Raw genomic sequence first — 23,917 nt, 5'->3', positions numbered from 1 at the left:
CCCCAGTCCTACCCAGTTGAAACGAGGACCGTACCATCATGCTTTACGGGTTGTGAGTTCAAGATGGCGGCGTGGATGTCGAATTTTTTGACCGCAATATTATGCCTTTTTCTATGGATAGAGAACGTGCATGGTTTTGCGATTAAGTCAGGAAATTCCTCTGTCTAGCCTTTTACTTGAATTTGGTCGATTGATGGTTAGCTAGTGACATTGCGGCCTGAATTCACAGATATCATGGCAGAACCAAATTTCAAAGGTCTTTTACAAATGCATTGTCAAAAAGCTAAGGTTGAACTCCCCAAGTATAGTTGCACACAAAAAATGCAAGGACATATTCCAGTTTTCTCGGCTAATTTGGTCGTTTTGGGGCAAAATTTTACTAGCGAAGGCGAGTTCAGCACCAAAAAGCAGGCTGAAAAAAGTGCGGCTAAGGTTGCTTTGCGCGAATTGAGAATTCTTGGGGGAGATTTTCAGCTGAAATCCTGCACTGCACTCTCTCAGACTGTGAATGAAGGATTTCCCAGTTGCAAGGTAGACCAGTCTTGCACAGACATAAACTCTGGGTCAACAACAGCAGTGGAAGAAATTCACAAAGATATGCAAGTTTCTACTTCGCCTGAAAAGTGTGAAAAAGCTTCCATTCCAGAAACACAAATGTCTTCTCCAGAGATCCAGAAAACATTATTCACTTCCAACCCTACTGTGACTCCTGTTTCAAGAAAAGGTAATGGTGTTGTTTCATTCAAGAATGTTCTTCAAGAAAGGGCCCAAAAGACAGGATTAGCTTTACCTCAGTATGAGACGGTGCAAGAAGGTGGAGGTTTTGTATGCACAGTCACCTTTAATGGACAGTGTTTTAAGAGTGAAGGATGTTCACCTAGCAAAAAGCTGGCTCAACAGAATGCAGCTGCTGCAGCCTTTAAGACTTTAACCTCCGGGGAAAAAACGGATGAAAATTCCCCACTCCCTTCAAGAACATCAGCATCAAACATAGAGACCCCTCAAGCAACAAGTATGCAGTCTCCAGCAACAACTCCAGAAATGTTTGATGCCACAGTTTCCTATAAGAACCTCCTCCAGGAAAATTGTCAGCAAAGAGGAAATAAGCCCCCCACATACTCCACAACCTGGGAAGGTATATGTCATGTACAGGCTTTTTGTTTCTACCAAACTCTTTCTTTTTTCTTCCTGAACTAAAACCGTAAGTAGAGTCTTGGGAATTTTGAGCTACATTTATAGCACAAAGCAACCACATATTTTAGTCAGTAAATATATGAGCCATAAGCCTTTAAGTCATTGCTTGCAATCAAAGCCTAGGTGCATTAATTGAGGCTATAACTTTGTAGATACTTGATGTAATGTTAAATAATAATCATCATCTTTTGCTAACAAGGAAATACACTTATATGACTATTTGAAAGAAGAGTGAAGACACTCCTTAATCAGAAGTCACTTTGCAGGCTGGGCTTTTTTTCCATTCACTAACCCCGGCGGGGGGAGGGTACTTGGGATAATTTTAGCTGGGTATGTACTGCTGGTCTCTCATCAGAGCCCCTTCCCCATTATAGTCTATTCTGTGGTCAAACATAGGCCCCACCTTAGTCACTTTTGGGCAAAAACGTCATTTTCACGATCCCAACTTATTCACTTTCTAATATGTATCTACCTTATATTGAATAAAGAACACTGTACTTTTCACCTAAACTACAAACATTCTGGTATGACTGTTTGCTAACCATAAATATGAAGAACAGTCTCACCCCAAAACTCAGAAAATGGTCACCCCTTTATAGTCAATCCAGTCGTGAAAATGTAACCCCATCTAGTGGCACATCCCCATTTGCCTCTTATAAGGAATCCCCCCCCCCCCCCCAGGTCACCAACCCGTTAATAAATTGAGTGTAAAAGTGGTGATAAAAGATGTGTATCAAAAACCATTTAAAACTGGAAACAGTCTACATGGCAAAGCTTTTTTTGCTGTAGTGGAACCCCGCTCTATGGACACCCACTTAATATGGACACCCATATATAAGTGACAGTTTATTTTCCCTAACATTAACCTGCTTAATACAGACATCAGTTAATACGGGCGACGGACATTTTCCTGAGTCCTGAGTCACAAACTCCCATATATTGTAAACCCTGCTTTATGGACACTGTTTATATAAGCATTGTTTATGACTGAATACTGTATCTTACTAGTGAAAATATAACAGAAACTAAGAATGACCTTGCAAAGGCTCTGTCTAATACCCAGGCCAAAAGGCTTAGTCACAAAGTAAACTTGCTAGCACTAAGTAATAAAGTTGCAGATTCCATTGTTGTGTTTCAAGAACAATACTTAAAGGGTAATTTTAGTCTGAGACTATGGTAAAATATTATTATTGTGAGTTTTCTTTAGGATGAACTTGTTAAAGTTACAGTTAAGAAATCAAACAACATTTTCTAAAAAAAAAAACTGCTTTAGTCTTTGTACTGATAAGAACTAGGTCTGTTACGTCTTTTCTGAGAGCCCCTTATTATCTTGTATTATATAGACACCCCGATAATATGGACACTATGGCATGTCCCTTTCATGTCCTTATTATCCAGGTTCCACTGTATTTTGAAAGTTAAACTTACAGCAATCTTTTTTTTGTTGTTGTTAGCTTACTAAAAGTATTCACATTTTCTTCCAAGGAACTGGGTTTATCAGCACTGTTTGTTTTGGTGATGTTATGGTATCTACCAAGGCACCGTACACTTCCAAAAAACAAGCAGAACAAGCTGCTGCTTGTGAAGCCCTGTTGGTAATTGGTGTTTCAAATCCAGAGGAAGTCTTTGTTAACAAGGGAACAAAGAAGAACAAGTTGAAAAGAAAGTTTGCACCCATGGTTGGGCAACAGAGAACATCATGGGTTCATTTCCGTGGAATACAAGCAGGAGGATGGCAATCTAGTGATTGGTAAGGTTAAATAATAATATCCTAAGTCTCTTCTAGTTTGTTTCACATTAATTGATGATACAGTATAATAATAACCAATAAATTATGTTTGTGTAATCAAATGATGACAAGTGAATATTTCAAGTGTGTTTTGTCCAAATTCCAATTATAAACACAAGTGAAATTATTCTCTAATTTCATCAACACACCATCAATTTTGATTAACTATTAATATCATGGGTGGCAAATTACACTCACGATCATGGGTTTGTGCTTTGTTTCTCATATCTAGAACTCCATGCACAGTCTGAAATGTCATCCATCTCTTCGTCCCACCTCCTCTCCTAATGGGCGGCCAGGGGAGAGAGACTTGCCGCTTGGAGGTTAGGGTTAGGTTGGGGGATGGGGCATTGTTTGAGACTCAATGTATTGAAAAGTTTAGAGCATAAATTTTTGCTTAAGTTCTCAATTTGTTGATTTTTTTTAACAAAATACCTGTTAGAATCCTTCTCGATATGCATTTCGATGTGTTTGGTTTCTGAAGCGTCTTTAATACAATGACATCTTCATTCATAACATTTCTTTTTTACACGATGTTATCATGACCAGGTGAAATTTCGCACCAAAAGTAAGGAGTTATCTATCACCCATGATAATTTTATTTGAAATTCCATGAATCTCAACAATGATAATAGGCCCTTTGCAGCTAGCCATTCTCGTGCTACAAAACCATTTGGCTGGAGAGCAAAAGTCGCACTGGGACAAGACAAACAAAAGTTATACATAATTTTAGATAGTAATTTCCTTTGTTTGTCTTGTCCTAGTGTGGCTTTTGCTCTCCAGCATGGTGGTTTTGTACCACGTAAATGGCTAGCTACAAAGGGCCTATTGATTTAAGTTGTTGCTTTTCTTGGACTAGACTCTAGAAAACTAAGTCACGTGAGTACTTGAGTGAAATTTAAAGTAAAACCCAGTGGGTGTTTGCCTTTTTTCTTACATTACATGAATAACAAGACACTCCATGTGCTATGAAAAGGGTGCTTTTAACTCCAATAATATTATTCTTTCATGTATGTTTCGCAAAATACACTTAAGTAAACTCTGTTTGTAATGATGGTGTAAAAAAAGAAAACAAATCAAATTCATGATTTTTGTACTGTGCTATGGAATCTGCAACAAGTTCAAGTGTAATTTCAAGGCTTTTTGCTTGTGATCCAACATCAGGGGAGATGCTGATTTCTTTTGGGAACAAGCAATTGCAAATAAAAGGCAGAAGTTGGATCCAAATGAATCACTTTTTGGCAGGAGTAGAACAACATTTGCCCTTCCATTACAACACAGACGAGACTTATCAGTTGGTGAAATCTGGAAGGAGAAGAAAAATGTGGTTATTGTTGGGGATGCAGAATCATCTTTTATTCTGTACTGTACAAGAGTTCCAGGAACTTGCAAGATTTTCAACACGCGGACAATGTCACTGGTTGAGCTTGAACCTGGTATTACAAGGCGTTAAGTGTTTATTTATACTCGTAAATAAGGATAATGGAGGCAATGAATGAGGTGTCAAAAGTAAACATCCAAATGTAAAATTTGGGCAAAGTTCGATTTTTTATGTTTATGCACAACCTTTATTACATTGCTTCTGTTTAATGCAAGTTTAAGCATATAACATTTATGCAAGTTCAGTGGAAATCCAGTTTTAGATATAGAATTACAGTCTCCATGTACCATTGCATCTTTCACCCAGTGCACTGTGAAGTAGTTAGTAAAAACAACAAATGGGCGCTAGGAGGGCGCGCAAGGGGTGTTGCAGTGGTGAAAGCAAAGTGAATTCCAGTGATATTCCTTGTCAATACTCTTCTACATGTATTAATTATTTCTCCTGGATTCGCAATAAAGAAAACTGTTGATATTTACATGTTTTTTTTGGTTATAATTCATGTAGGTTTTCGAATTGTTGGTCTTGATGCCCAGTATTCTGATTTTAAGGGTAAGGTGGCCCTTGAAGCAGAGAGGTGTGCGAATGTTGTTATTCCTGAAACACCAGATCCTGTGCTTACAAGCTGCGGTGTTGTACTTCTTTATCAAGATCCACAGTCCAGGTATACTACTTAATGTATGTACTGTACAACATTAGTAACATGGGTACTTATAGTGGTTATGATAATCACAAGTAAAATCAAAAGAATACAAGAGTATATATGAGTTCTCTTTAATATTGTTTAAATAACTTGACATGACACTGATCTGTTTGCTTCCCAGATGAGAGTGTATGCAAATTTGAACCTTCTTTTTTAATAATAATTATAAAAAATATTGTTTTCTTTGCTAACAGTGATTCAAATTTATTATTATTCACCTTTTAAGTCTGCTTCAGGTACTTCTTAAAAGATACCTTTCCAGCCAGGCATTCGTCAATGTTGCAGCCGCTTTGGCTCAATATTTTCGCCGTAAGATCTCTGGTCGACCAGTGACGCTTGACGTTCCAAGCCTTACAGAACACATAAGGGACTGGATGCTGGAAGAAGTACAGAACATTGCAACCATGAATGAAGAAGCTCTCCAGCATGTGTTTTCCTACATGTGGAAGTTCAACAAAAGATGGATTTCCTTTCTTAATCCTCCTCTTCCACATGATCTTGAATTTCTTAAGGTGAGTAAAATTAAATCACAGCTCTTCAACTAAGGGTCCACCCTTGTGGTTGCTTACGGGAGGTGGTTATCCACAGAAAAAGCAAGAAGATAGGCTCAAACTGAACTGATGAACAAGCTAAAACTTAGGCAAACAGACAGCTGTGCACTAGCAATAATATTTCAGATTTTTTACTTAACATTTTGCATCAATGTTCGATCCCCTTTTTTTCCTACAGATCGTATTACAGCCATCTTTTTTGTAGGTTGGCTGCTATAACCTCTAAGCATGCTTGGTCAATGCTTGGTCAATGCTTTTAGAACTTTTGTGACATGCGAGCAATGGTTCTCTTACAATCGTAAGTGATCGTGCTGGGTGGTCACTTGGGGGAAGCAGAAAACAAAAGAATATGTCAAATTTTTGGTTTGAAAAGTGCTCACGGTCGTTTAAGAAACTTAATTTCTGAGGAGAGTTTTAGACTGCTCACAGTCCTCTATTTTTCTGTAAGATCATCGAGATTGAGCGTTTTGTGTTACGGGCTGCCATCTTGCATGAGTGTCAAAACTACTTAGGGGGCAGGGGCAGTTTGGAAGGAAGCGAGAAAAATAGAGGGACTGTATTAAATAACATCACTGCAGCTCGCATTCAGGAGGTGTGACAGGAATTTCACGCCTTTCACCAATTATTAATTAAGAAACTCTGCTGGTGATGAAAAACATGCCAGACACATTTAGCATCTATTATGCGTGTTTACAAATATCTCCTTGCGAAACAGTGATTTTATAATATTTCTGGGCCATTCCTCGAAATCAAATCAGCAAACATGCTCAAGAAAACATTTTCCTAATCAATACCAAAAATCCTTCATGTGTTTGCGCAAGATGTGCCTTATGGTATGAAAGCGTACTTTTTATGGAAACGTCGACTTGTCAACGACTTGTCAATGTCGGCAACTTAGATTAAACCCGTTGTCAACGCAAATTAACATCTATTGTCTAATGACCAATCAAACGCCTGCGTTGCTGGTACAACGTGCTCTGTGAATGCGAGCCACAGTGATGTTATTACAGTCCCTCTATTTTTCTTGCCCCTCCTCCCCCCAGAGCTATAAACGCCGATGTCCGCCCCCTCGGTACATTTGAAAATCAAGATACCCGTGACGGTAAGAAGCGGTATATCTAAACCATATCACAAAAACATAGGGGACTGTGAACAGTCTAGGAGAGCTTTTAAACAGTATTTGATTGTCAAACAAACGTGGAGGAGGTGGTCACTTTTTGCTGATGACCAAAATAAGCTTTTCCAAAACTGATAGATGGTTTTAGCACATTCACATCCACTTTATGATTCCTGGACATTTCTCGTGGATCTTTTAAGTGGAAACATTGCCTATTTAGAAAATTATAATAAAAAAATAATAATAAATATTACCTTTTCATGCAGTGATATAAAATATCCTGACTAAGGATTTGTTTTAAGGCAAGTGCAGCAGATGAACTTGCCCGGCGACAAGCCAGTGAAGTGCATCACTCTGAAGATTTTTATCATCCATGGGGCCTTCCAAAGGGCAACTTTAAACACAGAATGATCTCAACAGGTAAACATGCACAGCATCGGGAAAAACGGATTTGGTCTTGACTATTAGGTAGTAAGTGAATGCTTTAAGATGGAATCCACCAGGAAATTGAGTGATTCTAATTTTCACTGGAAAAAAACTTGTACCAGAATAATTTAAAGAATATTGCAATTTCTTTTACATTTTTCAAGGGCTATAGATGTAATTAGTTATCGTAATAAGACTAAAGAAAATTTCTTATGGGAGCCCGAGAAAGTAAATGTCAAATTTCAAAAGAATTGTGAAAACACAGGTAAAATTCTGAAAATTTCATGTGTAAGATGTCATTTCATGAAATTTGACATTTATTTTCTTGGGCTCCCTTAAGAATTTTTCTTTGGTGTTATCACACTCAGATAAGTAATTATTATTATATCTTTAGCCCTTGAAAAATGAAAAAAAAGAATGCAGTATGCTTTTAATCATTCTTGACAGTGGTACAAGGTTTTTGTCCACTGAAAATTAAAATTACTCAATTTCCTGATGGATTACGTCCTAACATGATTTAAAGGCAGTGGTAAATGAAAAACACATAACCTTCAGCCTGAAATGACCATTGATAAGCTACTATAGACGCAAGTGAAGTGAAGATTCTTGTTTCAAATTGCCTTGTGTGAATATTTACTTTGAGATGAAGGATCACTGTAAAGCCTTTTTCCTCAAACCTTGTCAATTGTCAGCATTACATCTAATAATTGTCTTGTATTGAAAAGTAATGTAGATGTAAGGCTTTAACAGTATAACTTACATAGTTTTTGTGTTAATGAAGCCAAGCTGCGGAACGATTGGCCCTAAAAGGAAAAGGTATTCATACTAAATTAATCCCTTTATGTCTATAGGTCTGTTCATTGAACCAGCTGCTGATTGTGCAGTCAGGGAGCTGAAAGAAGAGACTGGCATTAAACTTGATGCAGATGAAGTTAAAAATTCCCCTCAAGTTGACTTGCTGCAGACTGATAATCTTAACCCTCACAAAGGTAATAGAAAATGATTAATAATTTTGCCATCAATCAACGTATAACTGTAATGAGGTAAAAACAATGTCATCTTTAACTCTGTCTCTTTTATTAATTATAATAGTGTCCTAGATACCCATCATTTACTAGTTCTTGACACAAAATACCGGTATCAGCACTGCATGAGAGACTTACTCTAGCAATACACTATACACTACATTTATGCACAGGGCTCCCACACTCCTTGCAAGTCCTTGAATTTTAAAATAAATTATTATTCATAGCCTTGAAATTCGTTGAAAATTGCAGTCAGTGCTGAAAAGTCTTTGAATTTCAATGCTAAGGAGAACTGCTGCAAAGGAAAAAGAGCAAGCACAGGAAGACCTTCGGGATAAAATTGCTCATGCATGTTTTGAAAGAACTGAAATAGACAGACTCCAGGCTCTTTTTTTGAATTATAGGAAATGTTTCCTTGAAAGTCCTTGAAAAGTCCTTGAATTTTTTGTTCAAAAACGGGTATGAACACTGTCTGAAGCTCAAAAACAAATAAAAAGGGATATTGGTCACTTACTGTTCATTTCAAAGGTGTCCACATCCTAAACGACTGAAAATCTACATGGGGTCAACCAAATCTGAATGAATAATGGTGGCTTTTACCCAACCTTTATGATTTCTCAACTTCCATCAGGTGACATGGTCAAGTATTTTCTGTATGTATACAGACCACACAACATTGAAGATGACTTGAACAACTCACAAGACATGGATCAGTTGGATAGTTCTAACAATTGTGAAGCAGAAAATAGCTTAACAGCTGAAGGTTGGTATTAAAGTTGAAGATAAAAGTGCACATTTTCAAGTGAGCTGGCCAATCAAGTTTTCCGTGGCAAGTCGTGTCTGACCAAAAAAGGCAAAATGTATCACACGTAACCCAGAGGGCATTGTGTGTCCCATTCCCCTTCAATGAGGACAATCATTTGAGTTTAGAGGGGAGGGGGCTGGTTGTTTCAGGTATGGGTGCCATCAGTTCCACCACATGAATAAAACAAGTGAAAAAGCAAGTTACCCTTTGGAAACAAGAAAATATAGGTACTACTTTTAACTGGGATATTGCCACATATATGTACCCCCTCCCCCTAATCCCTCTGCCCCCAACAATATAATGACAGCATATAACGTGACTTCAAGATTTGATCAACTGAAAATTCAGAAACATGATTATTATATTATTGATATTTGAAAAACTGCAATATATATTAAGCCCAATATGTTGAGTTCATCTTTACCCCATAAATGGGACATAGAATGGTCATAATTATTTTCATTTAAATTTGTATTTCTGCAGTTCACATCATCTTCATTCCATGTTTCATTCCATTCACGGGTTAAGATAAACTCAGCAAGTTAGTTCAGTCGGTAGAGCACTGCACCACTAACACAGAGGCCATTGTAGGGTTCGAATCCCGTTGAAGTCCCAAAATTTTTTTCTGGTAAATTGCAATAATTATTATTGCATTTTTTTGCAATACCACTGTTGACAATCATATCTTCATTTAATTTTTTTTTTTCTGCAGTTTGCATCATCTTCATTCTATACTGTAATATAGCTGCAGTAATTTCTATTTCTTTAATAAAATCTTGCAAGGCGAATTAAGTTTTAGTTTTTTTTGTCTGATATTACATTTAAATCTCTTCTAACTATCCATCAGGTAAATTTCTTTTTGTTTAACGGGGCAGCAGTCCAATGTGGTGCCACAGTATGGGGCTCTTGTTTCAATGCTGATGACACATCATTATTTTCCTGTATTTCCTCAGTGGTGGATTTTGATGGATCCACTAAGCAAAACATAGATGGCAAAAACATTGATGATGGAAAAGATGAGCCAGAGAGAGGTGAGCCCCCTGCTGGAGAACAGTTGAAAGAAGAGACCTTGATTACAGATGAAAACTTTCAAGGTTCCATGGCTGTTGATGAGGAAAAAGCCAGTAATTTGGGGAAGGTGCAGGTATCCAGGGGCCCTGATGAAATATCGGGAGCCTCTTTCTCAGTGGAGAGACGTGGTGTTAAACGAAAAAGGGACCCTGATGATGATAACTATGGTGACAACGAAATGGAGAGTGGCCATCAGGTGCAAGGTAGCAACTTCAGCAATTCAATGTAAAAAATAATAAGCTTAATGTCATGAAAAACTAGCCTGTTCACAGACCCTCTATTTTCTCTTTGAGATCGTCAATTATGCGTGTGGAAAAGAAAGCAGGGGAATCGAATTGTCAAAAAATGTATATATATCTGTGGACCAGCTATCGGAACAACAAAATTAAGCATTACATTCTCATGAATAAGTACAGCAGCTTGCATTGTGGTCAAGTCCACCATGCAGCAATATTATTGTAATAAGTATTGTACTTACTTTTATGGATGAAAACTAACCAAAAATATAACACAGAAGAAAACTTAAGGCCGGTGAGTACATAAACATATTAAATCATAGATCGAGCTAAAGGAATATTTTGTTAAGAAACTTTTCCTGGCAAATGACCGTAATAATTTTTTGCATTATTATGATCCAATACCTTTCACTACATACCACTTTTCTCTCTTCTTTTTTTTTTTTTTTTAATTTCAATTTACTGTCTATTACGATTATAAAATAAAATACAGTAAACAAATTCAGCATTATTATTAAGTTGAAGGTATTTTATCGATTTGGAAAACCTTTTTATACTGGTACAACATTCATAAAGATCAAGTTGAGGGATTCTAGAAGGCTGCTAACACTGTGTACTGTACCCAGCTAGTTTAATAATCGTATTCAAGAACCTCATCACCAGTATGAACTTTATAGGTAACCTGCTACTGGAGATAAAACCCCCCCTCAACCTTATGAAGCCAATAGTAAACTGAGTCCTGACTTCAGTGAGTTAGTGCCATTTATCAAACTGACACTGATTCCATGTTAACCCTTTAAGCCCTACAATACAAGAGTGATCAGTATCAAAATTCTCCTTGTGATATCAATGCTTTAGAAAACAGATTGGTGATGAGAGTTAAGAACATGATCACACAAATAAGAAGTAGTTGGCATAATACTTCAATAACTTCTCACTACTACTTTTATGGAAACCTATGGGGACAGCAAATGGGAATTTAAATTTTGATATTAGGGCTTAAAGGGTTGAGGATGCTTTAAAACTGTAGAATCAAATATACTATTATTGTAATTTTTTTTAATGATGGAAGTAAATGCCTGATTTTTTTTCCATTAATTTGACTTCTCTGCCAGGACAGTCCACAACACCAACGAAAGGTGAATGCTTACTTGTCCCAGTGACTGCAGACACACCCACATCTGCTTGTACACAAGAAGTAATCACTGCAGCAAGGTCACCACATGTTCAGAGCAGTGTGCATGAGGAATGTGCATGGTTTACTTTACAGGAGGCAAGAATTAAGTCTCCAGTGTTTGAACAGATATCCCAAACAGAACAATTCAAGAAACTTCTCAATTCCATAACCAGCCCAGAAGAGAGGTAGCAGTTGTATAAAAATTATTTTTAATTAGTTAATTTACCAGTTAGCTTGGGCTAATTCAAGGCCAATATTATATTTTTCAATTATTATTTTGTTAATTCATCATGTTTTAGAATTAATTTGCACATGCCTTAATCAGCAAAAACAGTATTGCTTGGTTTTATCAAGAAAATAATTTATTGTCCAACAACAGGACTAAAAATTGGGGAAGAGTCATTTGATTTTTCTCGGACTACACCAGAATTACACTGTCTAATAAGTTACAATAAGTGAAAGGAGAACAACATTTTTATGTAAAATGTTGAAAAATGCAAATTTCTTCCTGAAGAGATTCCATTTAAATGGTTGTACAGTGCACGTGTACCATGTGATTTATTCCACAGTCTTAAAAGTCAGGACTGCATGCACTTGTCCACATAATCACCTCTTCGAGTACAAGGTCGAGTCATCACGTAGTTTCAGACCCATAGTATGTATTCTTTATATTGTACTGGTTTAAGCAATGAGAGTGATTAGCGTCAAATTTCTCCCTGTAATATCAATGTGTCCTAAAACAGAGTGGTCATGAGAATTACTGTGAAATATAAGGATGCACATGATCATACAAGATGAACTTCTTCCCACTACACTGTACTTCAATAGGAAATGTATCAAAAGCAAAACAAGGGAATTTAAATTGTTATATTTGGGTTCATAGAGTTTATGCTTTGGTAAATTATTTTGGAAGTTTCTTGTCAGGTAGGATGGAGCAATACCATTATTATGTAGATGGAGTTAGTTATTGTTAATCTTCTCTGCTTCGAGAGGTCTTTCTACAGGTGCTCCCGTTTTCCCCTCTCCTGAAAAACTAAATACTAATTCATTGTGGAAAGCATCTCCAATTAATGATACTGGAAGTCTATCAGTTCTCAGATCTGTTAAGTGTACACTTAGCTGTATCCCTCTTTCTTCTTCATCTTCTTCTTCTTCTTCTTCTTTTTTTCTACTATTGTCTCAGCAAAAATTGTTTTCTGGCTGTGGACATGGCCAGGTTGTATCAGGGGACTACAATTCTTGGACAAAACAGGTGGAAAAATAAAATCCCCCTCCCCACCCCCAATCAAGGATAGAAAAAAACATGGTGCATTTTTCTTCTTTTTCTTCGTTTTTCTACTATTGTCTCAGCAAGAATTGCTTTGCAGCTGTGGACCTGGCCAGGTATCAGGAGACTACACATCTTGGACAAAACAGGTGGAAAATTAGACCCCCCCCCCCCCCCCCCCACCCCCAGTCAAGGATGAGGCCTTCTCAGACAGGGGAAGGGGGGTATGCATGTCCCTAGTCTAAATGTTAAAAGCTGTCATTTCACTTATTGAAGAGGAGGCCATGTTGCTTTCAGTATTTCACTACTGTATTTGCAATTTTCCTTGTCGCCGTTGCAGTTCCAACAAATCTTCATGTCGTTTATTGCTGTTTCCTTTGTCTTGTCACTGTTTCAAGGCCATGTTACTTGTCTGAATTTTACCCTAACAGGGCATCAAGGATAGATAAAGTGGCACATTTTGGCCTCCAAGCAGCATCATCTTTGATTACAGGGAGATTGAGGGGAGGGGGTGGGGTTTGCTCAGCCTCTTCCATTGTACTCTGCCCGAGTTTGTAGCTGTCACATTTTCCTGCTGTCTGTGGTTCAAGTACTAGTAGAAAAGGCAACCACACACAACTTTACAATGGATAATACATTTTTATTAATGTGCTAAGGATGCAGCCATGAGCACTCAAAGCCAGACAAAGTTATGGATTTTAACACATTGTTATTCATTATCAGTCTACAAATTAAATGCATACATACTAATGATGAGTAAACAGTAGGGCACACCCAGTTAAACCACTTTAAATTTTGCATAGTTATTCCTTTTAGCCAATCCGTAAGTCTATCCAGAATGTTTAAATCCTTAGTAGTTCTGAAACAAAAAAGCTTTGGAAAGTAAATTAATTCAGAAAATGTTTTTTTAAACTTGTTTCCAAGGAGGAAAACAAATATTGAACAAGTTTCTTAGTATTCATGAACTTAAATTTGGAGAGGAAAAGTCAAGATTGTTGTACACTGTATTTCACAGTGTGGACTGCCTGCAAGGAATACAGCCTATGCATTGTGTAGCAGTGGTTAAATGACTTACAACACTTGCAACACTGAATTGTTACGGTATTTTGCAGTTTTCAATATTAATTAAAAACTGCAAAATATAATTATTTCAATAAGTTTGATTCTAACTATAATGTTACAAAACGACACTCATTGCCAGCAAATAATATTATAAGAATGCTTCCACGAGTCAAGTTTTCTTCAGTAGTAGTTTTTTGAAAAAAGTGAAGAACAGCTCTCCTGAAAAACTATCAGCCAACTGCATGCCAACAGATAGCCAACAGGCAGTTGGATGGCCAACAGAAGTTTAGGGGAGCTCCTCTTTGCTTTTAACCCTAACTTGATTGCCCAACTGTCTGATCAAATTCCCTTATGGGTACTTGACTTTACCGACAGTTTTTCCCCAGTGACAGTGTACATACATGAATGATCAGCTAATAATAACACATGATATATGGCAGTTGAAGTAATTGTCAACTGCCTTCAACCCTTTAACTCTTGAGATCTGACTAGTAATTCTCCTTTCTGGCTGCTATACATTTCTTTTACATTAGATAAAAGAATTTGGTGCTGTATCAAATGTTCCCTGCAGGGAGATACATTTATCTATTCTCATCACTTGTGTGCTGGACAATTTAATGATAATATTCTAAGGAGAAGTTACATGCCAATCACTCCTGGGAGTTAAAAGGTCAATATTTAGGGAACACTTATCCTGTAGACTATGCAAGGCAATCATCTTTCATTCACTTAACTTCAGATATTGACACAATTAGTTTTATTAAAGGATACTTAAAATTCTTATTATCTACGATTAATGATCTGCATCTACAAAAATATTACTGTCGGTGTGAATGTGGGTTTAGTATGTAATAACAAAGACAAACAATTTTTCTGAGGATGAGTCTTAAGGTAATAAAATTTTGAAAGGCTATTCTCACACATGTTAACTGTACAAGTATACGAGTATAATTTCTAAAGTCACATAAATTTGTCATGCTACTTGCTCTAAAGTATTAAAGTCAGCTCCAAATTATGGACATCCTCACATAGTCAAGTTCAGTATTACTTGTAAGGATGAGTAAAATTATTCTGTGTTATCTCTTGTCTAACTTCTCTTCTATGTTATGTTAATAGATGCCTACTATTTTCACTCATAAATCAAGTTCTTAGGCATGTATAAACATGTAATTACCTGCCGCCAAGAGTTCATTATAACAATTACAGATAATGATTATTTCAGTGCTCTTATTATAACTTCATAAAACAAGTTTCCTAAAAATAAATAATGTAAAAGGGAAAACCAGCCCCTTACTCAATACTTGAAAACAAAAGCTATTATGTATATATATCTTTTCATAAATTAGTTAACACAGTTATCATTAACAACTAACACCACCCATTAATTAAAACAGATTTCTCAACTGTTGAATAACCTGGTCTCAAGCTCAACTCATGCACAAAGTCACTCTTTTAAAAGCCCCTTAGGGTATTTCCATACAAGTCCCTCACAGTTCAAATGTATAAAAATGTACTCACAAATGGCTTGTATCCACACATAAAATGTTGAAAATGATGATGTTTTCAAAACTGTTCAAAATGGAAATCAAATCCATTGAAATATTATATACCATATATAGTTCTTAAATGTGGACAGCAGCAAATTTTGCATTGCAGATTGTGTAATTCAAAGACTGAAACAGACTTGTGTGAAAATTAGTTTAAATACACAGTCATGTTTTATTTAACAACCAGCAAAAATGTTAGGTTGTAATCTTTTCAGCTTTTTCCTGATCTTTCTTTCAGTGCCTGTATGCATGGGTCGTCAACACAGACATTCCAGCTTAGTTTCTATACTATCCGCAGTTGTTGATTACAATATTAGAAAATTTCTAAGTACTCCTCTTAAGTGTAAAATAACTCTGTAAGGACATTTTGTTAAATAATAATAATTAATTATTATTTGGTTTTGTTTTCTTCCTTGTCTGGCTCTTTAATTGGTCTTGTATAAAAACTTGTTTAGGTTGTCGAATAAATGCCTTGATGCATTCTTAGCAACTTCACAATGCTGTGTATATACTTTTCTCTGCCTTAATTTTTTTTTTTCTTTAAAAGACAAAGCAACATGTCTGCAGATATATGCAGCTATCTCTTTGTCTTGCACACAGTTATCATCTTGTTACTAAACATATTTTACATAATTTCATAACACCACTTTGGCAAATATAATATTAATAATTTCTACCATAGTAGATACCAAACTTTGACTGTACAAGGGATCAAAAGTCTAGTTTAACTAAACTAGAACCTGACATATTTTTGAACGTGACATGTCAAAGGCCACGAAAGGCCCACAATATTCTTACTCATGTGGTAAAAGAACACACACAGTATTTATATACTTCCACAATGCTTCAGCCTAGCCTACACTTCTTGATCATTTTGTGATTTAACTTGGTTTTAAAACATTAGCTGCAAATCTCAGAGTTATATACTTCATTGTAAGATCATCTACATTAGATAAAAATTTTGAAAACCTACACCTGAAATTTAAGAGATTACCAAGTTAATGTTAGAGAACTTGATGAGAAAATCTCAAGTTTAGTCAATTATGAAAGGGAAATTTCCCTTACATTCTAAAGTATGCACACCCATTATTTTTGGCTGGTATTTTTGGCGTGAAGATCAAGTTGCTTCTGTATCCACCTTTCAGGTATTTTATATATAGTTTCTCACATACACAGCAATAATTGTTGAATTGAAAGGCCCCTAGAATTATCAAATTTTTCTTTCTAATTTTTTTTTTTTTTTTTTTTTTGGGGGGGGGGGGGGGGCAGTGGGTGTATCGTATGAGCTTTCTGTTGTTTTGTGGACAATTTACCCTACAGGTTGTTTCAGTTTCCCACCAGGGTGAACCAAGTAGGTGTGCCATAGTCACTATTACCACGACTGTGAAATCCAGCCTACTTATCATTACCCCTTTACGTCCCAAGATCCACATACAAATTCTCTAGACTGATCTCCATACATTTCTTTAAAGAATAGTTGAGAGAATTTGGTTTAAAATCAAAGTATTCTTCCTTTGGTAATCAATTTAGTAATTCTCAGAATCTTTACTCTTGATGACCCGCTGATGTTGTTAGGAGAAAATTGATGTTGGTCACCCTTGGGAACTAAAGGGTGAAGCTAATGTATGTGTCTCTACCTATATATTTAGAATAAAGTGTTGTTCTGCAAACAATCCACACCTTTCCTGGTTTGTCAAGTCTCACATTCCTCCTAACCCTTAAGAAGCGCTCTTTATACTCTCCCTCAAACCATTGCTTTTAGACACCTCCCCTCCTGCCCCCTTGGTAAAACACTGGATATTTCCTGGAGCAACACTACTTTGTAAGAAAAACAATAGCTCTGAGGATTTCATGTTAAAAATATGCATATGTTGTGGTTCAATTTTATGCTTGGTTAAAATTTTAATTTCCTTTGTTCTAAACTCATTATCATAGTACATTAACATACCCCTAAACAAAGGAAACTAAAATTTAAACAAAGGATAAAATTGAACCACAACACATACAATAAATTACATATGCATACATGAAAAAGCAATTGTACTGTTAGAATGAAAGGCGAATTTTTTTCCATACATTAGGTCTTATAATCTTAAAAATTCCTTGCTATATAAATAAATACTTTTTTGTTGTTACCTTAAATAATCTTCAAAGCAATCTTAATGACTATGAATCAGATCTTTAAATTTCATAGCTTGCTTCAAAATTCATAGCTTGCTGCCATGTGAGAGATGACTAACAATAATTTGAAAAGCAAAAAAACTGCCTTAACAATAAAAAATCATGACAAATTATTGGGGGATACGGTTGATAAAAGTCTACCTGTCTATAAATTATTCTTGGATAAATTAAGTTAAATCCATGGTGATTAAAAAACTAAGATGCCAACTAAAGTTGTTATTTGATTTATGTAAATTAAATAATATTATTTAAACTTATAGACTTGTTTGTCTCCATGCTAATTACCTGTGATAATGGTGGATCATATGATATTCTCGAAAGGAGTTTTGATCTTGAGTGGTTATTTTTTTAGCCTACGATGCAGATGTTTTTGGGCTTGTCAATATTGATTCTTTGAATGCCATTTTAGGATGCTATCTATTAGTAAAAAATTAATAGTCAATGAAAATGATGCAAGCCTGAATGTGACCAGTTTGTGAAAGAAATTACTAACAATTCTATTGAGACTCAGGTCTGAAAAGAATGAGGCAACAAAGCAACAGTTTAATGGGATGAGGTTTGTTGCAGAGAAATCTACAGGAAGGCATTTGGGGAGCTATTTGAATAAAGCAGGGGCGGATCTAGGGGGAGGGTGCAAGGGGTGCGCACCCCCCCCCCCCCCCCGAGATAACCTGCGGTTTTCTAATACAACTGGTATTCTGCAAAAAAAAAACTATGTGGTTTATTGGTGTTGAAGCAGAGCAAGAGACGAGTGCACCCCCTCCTAAAAAAAATCCTGGATCCGCCCCTGTAAAGAATGCTCATCCTTTTGGAACAGATACCCTGATTAGGGTCTGTTTGGCCTTTCATGGCCACATTTTTAGGATCTGCGAGTGCATGAGCTGTAGGTTATTTTCTTGCACAGTCCTCATCAAAAGCAACAGGAACAACAAAACAATATCAGCAAAGCCTGCATAAGGTCTGATTTTTGACAACAAAATCTCATGCCATTAGAAACGAATTCAGTTGCACAGCACCCAACAATGAATTATCTTAAAACTAATCTAATTGGGAGATTTTGGAGTATGTGTGACTTTTCCACAAAGCAAGACAAATCAGTTGTCAACTTGTGAGAGCATCTATATAAGTCGATCGTCATGTTGTGAGACTTGGCAAGTCTGTGCCTGGTTTGTCTCACCTGAACACTTTTTCTCCCTTTTTTCACACAAAATAGGTAAAGAAAGAGACTGCTCACAGTATGCCGTGCCTCAAAATTATATAAATTATGTTTAAATTGACCAACTAAATGCACACTTTAAAAAACAATTACCGGTATGCTATTGTTCACCGGCTGTACATAAAAGCTGCTAATGTTCCAAGTCCAAGTGTTGTAAGAAAAACACCTCTCCACCAGGCGCTATCTTGTCCTTTGTCATTAAAATGTTTATCGAGACCTTCCTGAAAAAAAAAGCAAAGCGCCATTAATAGTACTGTTGTTTTGTTACTGTGAAGGCTCTTATTAATAGATTGATAAGGAAATATTTTCTCCTATCCACACAACTATTTATATACCTGCCAACATTTCCTGAGACTGTCAAATGAGTGTGATTTTCATACCTATTATTAACTAAAATTTTCAGAAAAATCTAGAAAAATCGTTTTCGTCGTTGTTGCTTAAGCCCCCTATTGTCACTCAGAGAGTACTTTCTCGCACCAATAAAAATGCTAAGTACATAGACTATGCAAGTGAGGAATGAAATTTTGTTGTGGCTCAATGGCACCATTAATAATAAAGCATACATTTGTAGCATTTCTTTCAAATAGCTGAAATGTCAACTGTTAACTGCACTGCCCCTGAGGGCAAAGTTTTTTTCTTAGATTTTATCAAACAAAAATGAAACTTTGTAGAAAGTGACCAAATCTTTTGCATTTTGGTCAAACCCCCAAAATCTTGCCCATATCCCATCCCCATTGAATATAGTATACAGTTATAGGTACATGTATATGGGAAATGACTAACTAATGACAACCATTCTTATAGGTGAAATGCAATCAATGCAAAGTACCCTAAACTCTTAACTCTAAACATACTGCTTTTTCAGACACAAGTTTACCCTTCAATGTTCGTAAAACATAATCAAAATTTCCCACCAAGCAAGACCAATGACTTTAGAACCAAAATGTTGTGTTGTGCCCATAGACACCTTGTCCCATTTATGACATCATTTGTGGTTTTCTAGTACATACCCTTTCAAAGCTAACATAAGAGGAAAAAACGTGACAAAACAAGTCCCGATTAAAGGGAGTACATAAGTCTCATGACTGAGGTTTAATACCCGTCCCGGAACTAAAGGGAATGCTTCTGGTACAGTTATTTGCTTTTTTAGCGATTTTCATATTGAAAGCCCCCCAAAAATCCGCAAATTACGCTGGTAAACGTAATCGGTTAATCCCCTGTTGATTCGCCGACTCTGGATTTTGTACACAAATTGTACAATGTTGTACAAAATGCGACGCGAGCTAGATTTTTAATATTACGCCAAGCACAGTTTGGTAATAATCCTTGGGTTTTTTTCCCCAAAAGGGTGCTCTAGAATAAGGCTGTCGTGTTACTAAACTCTAAAACTGGTAATATTCCGCCCACGAACTTGGACAATGCAAAAATTCCAAAAATGTGCTCATCAAACAAATATATTCATGTCCATTGTACTTCTTGATGTTTGTAAGATTCCTTTTTTATCTCTTCAGCTAATTACGTCTGGTCTTGGAAAAGTTTTTGCCCCTCTAACCAATGACAAGAACCAAACGCTTTCATTATTTATAAATACCAAGCAGCTGAAGGCATCACAAAGGATTCAAGCTTTCCCGTTGATTTAAAACGCGAGAACATTTAATTATTGCGAAGCTCGTAACCTGGGTTTCGGAAAAATACACACGGTATTTCTGTTGATGACTTTTGCCCCTAGTTTAAATTTACAAATTTAGATGAGTTAGGAAACCCCAATTTAAAAAGAAAAAATACTACTTACCCATCCGCCATTGCTTTCAATCCATTCACTAAGTCCGCCTACGTATTTTCCTACCCATTCAGTGACCGAAGCAACGAGATCTGTCATTTGGTTCTGATCGCAATACAAAGCCAGTTTTCCCCCAAAAGCAAATAGCGCTACAATTCTTCCCCAGTTTATTCCATCCACGAATACTTCGCTTGCAATTTCAACAAATGTTGGATACGCTGTAGTTCTCGTAATGTTCAGTTTACGGCATAAATGGCTTAACAGTGATGGGTACTGCTCCTCGATTTGGTCGGCAAGTTTGCGAAGTGTTGCAGCGGTATTTGACGTGGGTAAAGGGCCTTTTCCGAGCCTATAGGAAATAAAATCTTTAGCAAGGACTAAACCTTGTTGAGCTGTCGGCGAAACTTCAGCTCTCGCCAGCGCGTGTCGACTTTCCATGAGGATTTTTACGTATTTTCAGAAGCATTCATCGGATCAGGCCACACGTAAGATTCACTTATGTCCGCGAGCTACGTAGCCTTCACTCTCTTCGTTCATAAGTCTTCCTTTCGCCCATCTGCCTACAAAGAAACTTTTGTCGTCAGAAAATGAAACACTAAATTGTAGTGTTCGAAAGTGCAAGAGAGTGAGAAACTTCGACGCTCTCAAAAGTAAACAAATCGAACCAACCTTCCGCCATCTCCGCAATCCGAAAAGCCAAAAGGAACTCGAAAAATTGGTGAATATTTATAACCCTGTCAAGAGAATTTAAACACATGACTCTTTGCTGATTGGTCCAAACAAACTAGCATGGGCACAATGTGGTTCCTTTATTGGGACAATACTGCCACCTGCACGTCATTACCTTCCCGCGAAAATTACGTAATCAACACGCGTGCGGAATGTGCTCCAGGAACAAAACAAATGTTCACATGCTCTCTCTCACATGTCTAATCAGATCCCCGTTTTCTGGCCTTTCGATTGGTTGAAATATTTGCTGCGTCAAGTCTAAATTTAACCACATATTTGGCGAAAAATTTTTTGTCGAGCAGTACAGAGCCACTCTGTTTGTTTCCATTTATTTAGCGACAACCATCGAGGTGGGCAAGAACTTCAACAACTAAACTTTGATTTCTACTTTTCTCAGCGCAACGTATTATTTGCCCGTAGCCCAGAGAGCCAGCAACCCTTTCAAGGAAAGATACGCAAGTTGTGTGCAATATTCTCGAGGATTTCGTTGTTGGATCGGTGTTGTGTTTTCATTGAACAGACGTGGTTTGCCGCTATCAACCGGCCGGCTGATCGAGTGGGAAGCGACATTTAGTTCGACAACAATCACCCCTTTGAGATAGTTTTCAACAGCTGAGACGAATATTTTGATTTGGTTGGAGTGAACCGAAAACCGTATAAAACAAGAAACAAAAAATCAAGTGAAACAAAGTCTTCAAAAACATTTGATTTCAAATCGAGGAGAAAACAATCTATTGATTGTCTTGAAGTAAGTAGACTTGATTATGGAGTCCCAACTAAGCAGAATTAAAGGACAGAATGAAGAAACAGTCACAGAGAACTTTTCAAGAAGCGAAAATGATCCAAATGTACGATCAGGAGACCATGTGGACAACGGCCAGCAAGCTGTGACGCAGTTGAATTTTGAGGAGGTTTTGCTAAACAATAACAATGTTACTCCACGTCAGGTCGGCCAGATTTTGCGATGTCTCGGCGATGAGATAAACGACTTTTTCAAAGTTCCTGTGAGGAGCAGTAAAAATGGATGAACTGTCGATGATTAGCGGAAAGAAAAGAGGAAAGAAAAGTTGTCAAGGCTCGATTCAACGCACCCGTTGGAGGGTAAACTTAAATGTAGTTGGGGTTTGGTGAAACCTTAACAGACCAAGTTCATTGCAACTTTAGCTTCGATTTATTGCTTTCTTTTCTAGTTTTCCATCAAGAAACGTGTTTGGATTGTTATACAATTTACATTCACGTGCCCTTGGGATGCGATCTGCCAAGGCGACGGTCGGTTGTCAAACCACGATTGGCTCGTGCAGCAAGAATCATAAATTTGCTTTGTTATTGACAGAGGGAGTTGAAAGTGCTCCTTAAAAAATCCCTATGGGATGATTTTTCTACAGCAGTTTTATGCCGAAATCTTTTATGATTTAAATCCAGTTGTATGTTGTAGTATTAGTTGCAAGGTTACTAATTAAAAGCAATCGGTTCGGCAATTATGTGTATATATGTATAAAAGTTTAGAGAGAGCGGGTAGATGCCGTTCCGTGTACATTTGTAAGTGCTGATTGCAGAATATGTAGATAAATCTTAAGGCTTGCTATTGTAAAGATAAAGAGCTGTAAAGATTTGTTAAGTTATTGTAAAACGCAACATGTATAAAGCTTTAAAAGATTATATTTATCAGCCGGAAATTGAGCGTGTGTCATTCGTGCGTACGTGTTTTGTTTTTGCGTAATTGCGTGACCACCTGTACTCAGTTTCGAACCAGTCGTTTTTTATAAATCAACAATAAAACCACACAGTAATTCCATGCTTCTAGTCCATGGGTGTTAAATCGAGGTGAAGTCTCGTTTTTTACCCTGCAGAGAGGGGTGCGCAGGAAAAAGAAAAATTATGAATTTTGTTTTGTTTGAAACCCCGATTTGTGTACTTTTCGATACCTTTGTTCTTTTGTTGTGTTATGTACATTCAGTTTGACCCGTGAGTCTTTCTGCGCTTAAGCTGTGCATATTAATTTTATTTCTTTCTAAACCCTTTTGTTTTCATTTAGGTTTCGATTTTGAAAGTGAAAGACTTTGCAAAAAGACAGACACATGAAAGTGAAACACGCTCCAAAACCAATGGGTTTTTTTGCGTCCAAATTAGACTCGCGTGATCGTACTGCTGGATCACCTGACACAGGCAGGGTCAATGTCAATGAACCTGGTTTCATAATCATGAACCTTCCAGCCTATAAGTAAAGAAGTTGGAAATTTAGGGTGATTCCCTCCCTCAAATCTTAATGGGGCCCGTAGTCAGTGGGCAAGTAGAAGGGTTTTCGAATTCGTTGGATCTATTTTCCATAGTCACACGCTGAATATTTGGTACCCGCATGGAGTTATCCTGGTAAAGACTAAGGAGGGGAGGGAGGGGCTTAGCTGGCTTTCAACTGGGAGGTGGTAGAAACACCAGTTCCTCCAGGCAGGGGCCTTTGGGTCTTAAGGCTTATTTCGAAGCACGCCGGATTAAGATTTGAATACATTTTCTGAATCTATCACAAAAGATACCAGCATACTTGGAAGTGATAGGGTGGTGAACTTGGAAGTGACCTTCATGGTACCCCTAGCTCCGAAAAAAAACGTACTCAAACAAATAGACCACGAAAGTACAAAAAAAATATTATTGTATTTAAAGAGAAA

At 37.0% G+C, this 23,917-nt stretch overlaps 2 protein-coding genes across 6 annotated transcripts; one reads left to right on the top strand and one right to left on the bottom strand.

The window, feature by feature from the left end:
- Positions 1–59: 59 nt before the first annotated feature.
- LOC140937044 (uncharacterized) lies at positions 60–12,846 on the top strand. Of its 3 annotated transcripts, none has more exons than XM_073386571.1 (10): positions 60–1,135; positions 2,680–2,944; positions 4,148–4,419; positions 4,869–5,025; positions 5,291–5,576; positions 7,035–7,152; positions 8,010–8,147; positions 8,815–8,946; positions 9,942–10,262; positions 11,411–12,846. In XM_073386571.1, exons 1-10 carry the CDS (start codon positions 235–237, stop codon positions 11,659–11,661), a joined length of 2,841 nt encoding a protein of 946 aa, XP_073242672.1. In that variant the 5' UTR covers positions 60–234; the 3' UTR covers positions 11,662–12,846. The 3 variants fall into 3 exon arrangements, with proteins under 3 accessions (XP_073242672.1, XP_073242673.1, XP_073242674.1); XM_073386572.1 differs by having other exon boundaries at positions 11,416–11,586; XM_073386573.1 differs by lacking the exons at positions 4,148–4,419; positions 4,869–5,025.
- LOC140937046 (bcl-2-like protein 1) lies at positions 9,944–21,314 on the bottom strand. Of its 3 annotated transcripts, none has more exons than XM_073386576.1 (4): positions 21,195–21,314; positions 20,538–21,085; positions 18,839–18,966; positions 9,944–9,962 (listed from the first exon to the last, which is right to left on the bottom strand). In XM_073386576.1, exons 2-3 carry the CDS (start codon positions 20,961–20,963, stop codon positions 18,853–18,855), a joined length of 540 nt encoding a protein of 179 aa, XP_073242677.1. In that variant the 5' UTR covers positions 20,964–21,085; positions 21,195–21,314; the 3' UTR covers positions 9,944–9,962; positions 18,839–18,852. The 3 variants fall into 3 exon arrangements, with proteins under 3 accessions (XP_073242677.1, XP_073242676.1, XP_073242675.1); XM_073386575.1 differs by lacking the exon at positions 9,944–9,962 and adding an exon at positions 13,179–13,331; XM_073386574.1 differs by lacking the exon at positions 9,944–9,962 and having other exon boundaries at positions 13,359–18,966.
- Positions 21,315–23,917: the final 2,603 nt, after the last annotated feature.

The sequence above is a fragment of the Porites lutea genome, chromosome 5 (genome assembly GCF_958299795.1).
Source record: "Porites lutea chromosome 5, jaPorLute2.1, whole genome shotgun sequence".
In the NCBI taxonomy this organism is placed as follows: Eukaryota; Metazoa; Cnidaria; class Anthozoa; order Scleractinia; family Poritidae; genus Porites; species Porites lutea.
Note: the sequence above shows the minus strand (reverse complement) of the source record. Positions and strands in the feature narration are given on the sequence as shown.